The sequence below is a fragment of the Acomys russatus genome, chromosome 21 (genome assembly GCF_903995435.1).
Source record: "Acomys russatus chromosome 21, mAcoRus1.1, whole genome shotgun sequence".
Classification (NCBI taxonomy): domain Eukaryota; kingdom Metazoa; phylum Chordata; class Mammalia; order Rodentia; family Muridae; genus Acomys; species Acomys russatus.
In genome coordinates this window covers 30,354,360-30,363,835 of record NC_067157.1, presented here as the reverse complement: position 1 = coordinate 30,363,835, position 9,476 = coordinate 30,354,360, and the positions used below count along the sequence as shown (strand labels likewise).

At 40.8% G+C, this 9,476-nt stretch overlaps 1 protein-coding gene across 1 annotated transcript; it reads left to right on the top strand.

Annotated features, from left to right (window-relative positions):
• Positions 1 to 8,444: 8,444 nt before the first annotated feature.
• Positions 8,445 to 9,476, top strand: LOC127205320 (trace amine-associated receptor 3). The gene has a single exon (XM_051164563.1). The coding sequence runs from the start codon at positions 8,445 to 8,447 to the stop codon at positions 9,474 to 9,476; it is 1,032 nt and encodes a 343-aa protein (XP_051020520.1).

Below are 9,476 nucleotides of genomic sequence, written 5' to 3'. Positions count from 1 at the left end.
ACCTGATCTGTACTAGTGCATCAAAGGCTGGCACTCAAAGAATGAAACTGCTTCAAGGGCCAATAGGGGACCGAAGAAGACCAGCAAGGGAGGGTCAAGGACATGGCCAGGGCACAGAGGGAGGGGAACGAATAACAAAATAAAAATATAGATGTGTGAATAATCATGTTTATGAAAATGTGTGATGTAGAACAAAAACTGAATAACAAAGGCGTAACAAATGTGTATGAAAATGAGGACTCTGTATAGTGAAAGCCATTTATGGTAGCTTAAATATTAATAATAAAAACTCCAAAACACAGCTAAGTGCAGTAATTACTTCTAATTCTTCTTTAGCACACCAGAATGACTATTGGTTTAAACGTACATACTATATATTTTTTTTTAAAATTATCTGAAAAGGGTGAAATTACCAACATTTGAAAATGGTCCCTGGTTGAAGTGATGGAGATGATTTTCTCTTTGACTTGATTCGCACACTGTGTTCACATCCTGAATCACCATAATGCACTCCAGGAGGTGGGCAAATTTCAGAAAAGAAAAAGAGAAAAAAATGAAGTTGCCCAAAGTGTGTGTGTGGTAGGGGGTGGGTGGGGGAAGCAGAGGATTTGGGGTAGCATCAAAGGCTTTTGATTTCTAGTATTTAAGGGGGAACAAAGAATTGTTCTTGGCACCCACATTCCATTTAACCTGTTGTATAGTACTGGCTGGGAGAAAAGAGGAAACAGGAAGGAAACAGAAGATGAGGAAAAGTTCAGGAATAAACACGATGTGCAAACATCTTTTAGAAAAAATTTAGTTTATTTTATTCTACATATCCAGGTGTTTGGTTTACATGTATGTCTGTGTACCATGTGCATGTTTACATGTATGTCTGTACCATGTGCATGCAGTGCCTGTGGAGCCCATAGACAGCATTGGAGCTTCTGGAACTGGAGCAACAGAGAGCTGTGAGCTGTCAGGTGGGTGCTGGGATTCAAACCCAGATCTTCTGGAAGAGCGGTCATGGCTCTTGTGCTCTGAGCCAACTCTAGTCCTGCCCACTTTCTTTTACTATTTAAAATGAAGGCTCAGAGCGCAGGTGAACTCAAGAAATTCTCCTTCCTGTCACTAACACACATTTTTTTGTTTGTGACGTTTTCCTTTAATGTTTCTTCTTCAATGTCTAGGTGCATCTATCAGACTTTTGGAATATGTACAAGTAAATATTATTTGTAATTAAATAATATCAAAATCGATCATTCTGGTAGACAGCAGCTACCAAACTTTTACTAGATTTTATTGTGGTGAGGTGAAATGCATTTTTAAAAATTAACTTATTTTTAATTCACTCACTTTACATCCTGATTGTAGGGCCCACCCTCGTCTCCTTCAGGCCCCACCCTCTCTTCCTCTCCCTCCCTCCCCCTCCCTTAGTCCTCAGAAAGGGGGAGCCCTCCTCCTCTATCATCTGACCCTACCCTATCAAGTCTCAGAGGAAGAGTCCTCTGTGGCCTGGCAAGGCCTCCCTGACAGTGGGAAAGGATCAACGAGTGGGCACCAGAGTCCATGTCAGACACAGCCCCTACTCCCCATATTATGGGGTTCCACAAGGAGACTGCACTGCCTTTTGACTACACCTGAGCAGAGGCCTAGGTCCTCTCCATGCATGGTCCTTGGTGGATGCATCAGTCTCTGCGGGTCCCCCTGGGCCCAGATTTGTTGGCTCTGTTGTTCTCCTTGTGGAGCTCCTGTCCCCTTCAAGTCTTTCGAGAAATGTATTTTTTTTAAATAAAGAATTTTAGGGCTGCTGCGATGGCTCAGTCAATGAAGAAGCTGGCAACAAATTTGAGTTCAATCCTCAAGACCCACGTGATCAGAAGGAGAGAGGTAGTTCTTGCATACGATTGTCCTTTGACCTCCACACATGCGCCATGGGATGTATACACACATGGGAACACACGTATACCTACAAATAAATAAAACACAGAGAAGAAAGGACAGGAAAAGCACAGGTCCCTTGAAATTCCTTGTCAACACATCATCTTGGCCATCGCAATTGGCTAGTCAGAACTCTCTTCGGTGATGTCTGGTCTCCTCAGGCTTACGAACAGCTTGTATTATATTGGATGTGGTGATGATTGATAAACACGATATCAAATATGTCATGTTCTAAATCCAGCATTGTTTGACAAGCCTCTATATTTATTGAGTATTACAGTAGCAGGAGGGAAAGCAAAAAAATAATGTCGGATGGGCTATAGTCAGTGATGTACTGGCAAAGCTTCTGTTCCTCAGGAGGAAAAATGCATTGTAAAATTTGACACTTTCTGGGTCATATAAACAATAACTTTCTCCAATGTCCACATATCTGATTTGTGGTATGAATATAGTGTCAAATGTCAATATTCTTGAAAAATTCACCATCTATTCTTTAAAGTGGGTACCAGTGAGCTTAGCATAGCTATGCTGTAAGCAATACTCTTAGTGAAAAGCCAGTTAGAATAGAAGACAATGGAGATTTGAACTCTTGACCAAATTGAAAGTATCGCCTTACAAAATTTTAATTTCAGATATATCTGTGTGCATGTGGGTTGTAATATAACTATGCAAATCCTCTATAGATGAAATATTTTTATTTAATTTATTTGTTTCAATAGCAATGAAAAGTTAACATTATAAATAATAGTCAATACTACTGCTTTGATATTAGCCCATCACAGACATCAAAATGAAACAATGACCACTAAGATTAAGCATTACTGCAAATGCGGCTCAGAAGTGGCCCAGCCACTTTTCTGTAGACCTGCAGCAGCCTCCCCACCGACACCGTCCTGCTGGTGGGTTGGTTCCTTACGGTGTGAAGAGAAGAAGTAGAATAAGTTTGCCTCATAAACATGGCCAAAAAGATTAACAGCACACACACACACACACACACACACACACACACACACACACACACAAAGGAAAAAAGAAAAGTCTTTTAAAAAGAAAGTAAGCCAGGCACAGTCATGGTATCTTAGAGGAGACTAATGTCATTTAGTCATTTTAATTTTAATTTTTGTTATTTTCTGACAGTTTCATATACATATTTGGTCATTTCATCCCCTTATTACTCTCACTCCCTCCCAGTCTCAACAAACTCCTCTCTTCCCAGCAAACGTTCCTCCATTTTCTTGCCTTTTTGGGTTTTTAATTTGCTCTTTCTTTCCCTCTCTTCCTCCCCTACTGTGTGTGTGTGTGTGTGTGTATGTGTGTGTGTGTGTTACCTACTGGGTTTTGTGTTGCCTGTATATGCATGGAGCAAGAAAAACTGGAGAAAACAGTTCTCCCCTCCCTCAGTAGACACCAGCTGTCTGTGTCTCTTCAGGGCTGAGTGGGGGTCGTGAACCCCATCTAGTGATCATTTTTAGACATGAAATTATCTGATATAGTCTCTTCTTCCCAATCTCCTCACCCACCGCACCCCCAGGTACTTTAGCCAAACTGGTACACATCACTGAAGAGAAAACAAATACTTCCTTCCTACACCAATATCTCCTCATTCAGTGTGGAAAAATGGAAACCCTTCTCAATGAAGACAATTATTCTTGCCTTGCATATCAGCCAATATTTAGTTTAGTTTCACTTGTTCCTGTATGGTTAGTGTATGGCAGTTTTGGTACCTTCTCGTTCTAGAACAAAACCCAAAGAGTTAAGAAGTCAGACCTGAAATTATTTAGCAAAAAGGAATTGGAATTTCCTGGGACACTGAAATACACAGAATATTTTAATACCCTCAAGGGAAGAGAGATAAGTGGCAATTCCATCGGGGATCTGCAGTTAGGACGTCTCTCAGCATCCTGGACCAGCCTTCTTCAGTGCAGCCCTCTTGAGAGCAGAGAGAAACCTATATATGCAGGATGTTGACTCTTGGCACTGAACTTTCCAGAACATCCTGCACCACACCCACAAACCCACCTGAAGAAACTCCATGAAGTGAAAATAACATCTAAGAAACAAAAGGTACTGGGTCATAAAAAGAATTGGCAACGTAATGATCACTTTTCATTAATACAGGTGTTGGGGATACGGATGCACTACACATGGGTTATAACAGAAAAAGTAGAGGTTTGTTTCCATACTGGAAAAATAATAATTACAGTATTTCTGTGAAAAGCTTTTTTTAAAACATTTCCATCAAATTTTGTTTGGCAGGGTCCCTAAGTTTCTACATGGCATATAAAATGTTTTTTACTAAGTACAAAAATTATGAGGCATGACCCAATAATTCATGTTCAGTAATGCTAAAATGCATTTTCTTCTTTGGTATTTTATCTTAACAAAAAATAACATATGTTATGTAAATCAATTTCAGATGCCATGTTATTTTAATATTTTCCCCTATAAACAGCATTTGCTTAAGATTTGCTGTTGCTTCTCACTTGTCAACACTGTTCACTCATGTCAGGCACACGGAATGCCCACACTGGAATTGCCAGGTCTCTATGATCTAAAAGAGTTCTTAACTAATTGTATAAATGGCCCGAGAACAAGATGTGTCTTCGGGGATGGTCTGATTGTTCACTGCAAGTCCATTTCCAGGAAATGAGAACAGGGCTGGCCTATAGGTTAACTTTATTACAATTGACAGAGGCCATAAATACTTTTGCTGCCCAGATAAATCAGTAATAAATTGTCGACCGACAGGCATGGAGGAAGTTCACTGGAGAAGGGGCCAGGAGACTGGAGATGAATACTGGTCCCAGTGCATAGCTGCAGTGACCACTTCAAGATCTGAGGTATTTCCTATGCATACAACAGCTGGGATCGTGCAATGCGACACACGTGTGTTTAGCATGCTGGGTGTGATGGCTTGTGTCTGAAATCTCTTCACCTGGGAGACGGAAGAAGGAGGGTTGCCATGGGATCTGGGCCGTCTAGTGAGATCCTGTCTCAAAAAAGCAAAATTGAACAGAATAAAAAGAACCACAATTTGGGGCAAGTAAATTTGAAACTGTTAGCTATCCAAAATTTTCACTGTTACCTGAGTTTTGTTTGTATCCGGCGGAGGCAGGAGGAAAGGGTTTATTTGCTACTTTCTAAACAGTGTTTCCTGCTTTCCTGTCACCTTAGGATTTCCCAAGACAGAGTAAAGAATGCCACAAGGCAGAGTGCTTTACTAGGTAGTTTTTCAAGCCTTGTTGGAGCTAACATCTTACTATTTGATTTAACAAGTGACACCTGCCTTATAGACGGCTTTGTCTAATGTTATCAGTGTTATCAAATGAATGTGATGCTATCTCACTTCTTAAGAAATATACGTTAACTTTCTCACATACTCTGGTGCCTCACATTTGACCATGTCCCCTGGAGGGGGAGACCTGGTGGCACTCAGAGGAAGGACAGCAAGTAGCCAAGAAGAGACTTGATACCCTATGAGAATATATAGGGGGACGTAATCCCCCTCAGGAACAGTCATAGGGGAGGGGAATAATGGGAAAATGGGGGGGGGGGAGGAATGGGAGGATACAAGGGATGGGATAAACATTGAGATGTAACAAGAATAAATTAATAAAAAATAAAAATAAAAAAATAAAAATAAAAAGAAATATACGTTAAGATGGGGCACAGTGCTGGAAGAAAATGAGTACTTGAAACAAAACCAGAATAGCTAGACTCACCACTCTCTAATTTCTTTGGTCACACCAATAATCTTGTAAGATTAATTCCAACTGGGAGAGGTTTTTCTTTTTCTTTTTCTTTTCTTTTTTAAGTTTCCAATCCATGCCTTTAATTCCACCACTTGCGAGGTAGAGGTAGGAAGGCCTCTAAGTTTGAGATAAGTCTGGTCTACATAGAAAGCTTCAGGGGAGTCAGTGCCACACAGAGAAATCCTGCCTTGGAAATAGTTGAATAAATACACACATTTCTGGAAGACACCATTGTTTGTGTTGAACCTGAAGCATCACATCAGAATGGCCTGGTTGTTGGACTGAAGAAAAGGAGCTTCTCAGGCACAGAGTAGAAAATTTCAGGACAGCAATGGGGACCACTGTTAAAGGTGCAGTGTGAGGGCTGAAGGGAGGGGAGCCCACACCAGAGTCTCCATGGAAACGGATGTTGAATAGACACCTGATATACCTGTAGGGCTATATAGTGACCTGCCTGCCGGTCAAGGTGCGTTTCCCAGACTCTTCCCTTCATCCACCTCGAAAGGCAAACGTGGCCCTTCCCTTATGGAAGGTGTGTTTCAGTAGATTTTCCCCTCACTCCATCTCGAACACATTCTCCCAGTGTTAGTTTTAATAGATACTTTATGTTCTACTGATTTTCAGATAAAGCAGCATTTAATGTAAATTAACAGGAAGTAACATAATTGTCACTCACTTTTCTGGCCAGAAGTTGTACTATTTGTCCCCTATAAGCATCTAGCAACTAAAAATGCCTAGCCTGCTCTATCTGATTTTCAAAAGAGCAACTACATCCCTGCCCATCGTCAAAAGCTACATCCCTGCTCATCATCAAAAGCTGCACCCCTGCTCATCATCAAAAGCTACACCCCTGCTCATCATCAAAAGCTACACCCCTGCTCATCATCAAAAGCTACACCCCTGCTCATCATCAAAAGCTACATCCCTGCCCATTCAGGATACAAGAATTATTTAAGACCAAGGAGTTGTTTTTTTTGTTTTGTTTTGTTTTGTTTTTTTGGTGTTATCAGTATAAGCCACCGCACATAATTACAAAGTAAATTTATAGGAGAAATGTTCCCCTTTTCCCCACCTTAGTTTTCCCTGTGACACTTGCCAGGCCTGCAAAGGTTTCCAAGTCGTCTTTCCTGCTGCAGCCTTAAATGGTGACAATAGAGAACGAAACAGAAACGATCTAGTCACACACCTGAGTAAATGCACTGTATCTTCTTTAGTAAATTTCATGTTAATACGTCCATGACACTTACGCCTTATAGTAAATTCCTAGTCTAGTTTATGAAATTGCTCGTGAAGTTATAATGCCACCCTGTTGTCTCTATCTCAGCATGGTTATCAGAAATCAACACAAATCTGCTTTAGAGACAAAATTATCTTTTAGACTAAGAATGGTTTGGAGTCTGTAAGAACAGAATTAACATGGGAGAATTTGTGCCCAAATATGCTAATTTATTTGTCTATATTTTTGTAAGTTCCTGAGGCAGCATCTCAGTTTCTCCTTGGAACTCTCCATGTGGCCCAGGCAGGCCTAAGATTCTCAGTCTTCTAGCCTTAGCCTACTGAGTGTTGGAGTGAGCCAGCATGTTATGCTTCTTTATTTTTATAAAACATAACATTGTTTTCTGACCCGTGGAATGAGAAATAAACAGCAAACCATAGTCAGTGTTAGTTCTAGGTTAGTTCTTGGAGACAGTTGGATTAAGAGAATGGTGGTGTCCCGTTTACTCAGGAACATGTACAAATATTTGTCTTCTAGGATAGAATTTTGGATCACATTTTTTATTTCAAGCACAGCTTACATTGCTTTCATTTTTAAGGCTGAAGAAATTAGACTATGAAGCTAGTGTTCAGTGTGAAGTCAATATGCCTCCTGCTGAAATAAAGAGTCCAGTAAATCAATAGGTTTTAATTACATAATAACATTTTGCATTACATGTGTGACTTTTGGCAAATCTATGTGCCTAAGGGCATGCCAGCTTTATGAGTTTGAGACCAAAACTGGGGAAATAAAATATCCCAGTGGTAAACTATTTGAATGTTACTTATGAACATTTTTCTTTAGCAGTATGTTACTTCTGGTGCCTAAAATACCTATAGAATTTTTGCATCGGAAGAATTCAAATTATTGAACAAACACATAGGGAAAGACTTCATTTTGATTTAAGATTTTACATAGTAAATATTTTGATGGTGAAAGATTTGTAAGATTATTGTATCTCTATACGTTCTGGGAATGAGGCTGTTTATGATAGATGTCAACCAAAAAAGTTAGTGGAAATCTTCCTAGTCATGCCATGAATAAAGCAGTATATGAGAGAAATGCATGATGGATGAAGAAGGGAATGCATGGACAAGAACAAAAAAGATCAACCCAGGAAAGAATAAACAGTTGAAGTTTTACATTTTTCCAGTGCAACAACTAACTCAGATAATAAACACAGTAGGCACAATTTTGAATTGTTTGACGTACTTTTTTCTTAATGTGTGAGTGCTCTACCTGCATATACACCTACATGCCAGAGGAGGGCAGCAGATTCTTTTGTAGATGATCTTGAGCCACCTTGTGGTTGCTGGGAATTGAACTCATGACCTTTGGAATAGCAGCCTGTGCTCTTTAATCACCACGCCATCTCGCCAGCTCCTAATTTTGTATGTTTGAATTAATGCTATTTAGTGTGAATTTCGGGCAGATGACTTTGAATCTTACTGTTCTCCTGGCAGGCGAGGTTCACTGTGAAAGGAATTCCTGGAAGGGAATTTGCAGGCTAAAGCACCATGGATCTCTCATACATCCCAGAAGACTTATCCAGCTGTATAAAGTTTGGGAATAAATCCTGTCCTCCCACAAATCGCTCTTTCCGTGTCCGCCTGATAATGTACCTGCTTATGACTGGAGCCATGGTTATCACCGTCTTCGGAAACTTAGTGATAATTATTTCCATATCGCATTTCAAACAGCTCCACTCTCCCACCAACTTCCTGATCCTCTCCATGGCAACCACGGACTTCCTGCTGGGGTTTGTCATCATGCCTTACAGCATGGTGAGATCAGTAGAGAGCTGCTGGTACTTCGGGGACAACTTTTGCAAATTCCACGCGAGCTTCGACATGATGCTAAGCCTGACCTCCATATTCCACCTGTGCTCCATCGCTATCGACCGGTTTTACGCTGTGTGCGACCCTTTGCGCTACACCACCACCATGACGGTGTCCACGATCAAGAGACTGCTGGCTTTTTGCTGGGCAGCCCCTGCTCTTTTTTCTTTCGGTTTAGTTCTCTCAGAGGCCAATGTTTCTGGTATGGAGAGCTATGAGATTCTCGTGGCTTGCTTCAATTTCTGCGCACTTACCTTCAACAAATTTTGGGGGACCGTACTGTTCACTACCTGCTTCTTCACTCCTGGCTCCATCATGGTTGGTATTTATGGTAAAATTTTTATTGTTTCCAGACGACATGCTCGAGCTCTCAGCAATATGCCCGAGAACACAAAAGGAGACCTAAGAAAAAACTTGTCTAAGAAAAAGGACAGGAAAGCAGCTAAGACCCTGGGCATCGTCATGGGGGTGTTTCTAGCGTGCTGGTTGCCTTGCTTTTTGGCTGTTTTGATTGACCCATATTTAGACTACTCCACGCCCATCATAGTGCTCGATCTTCTGGTATGGCTAGGGTACTTCAACTCTACTTGCAACCCCCTCATCCATGGCTTTTTCTACCCATGGTTTCGCAGAGCTCTTGAGCATATAGTGTCAGGGAAAATATTTCGCTCCAATTCAGAGACTGCAAATCTTTTTCCTGAAGCACACTAA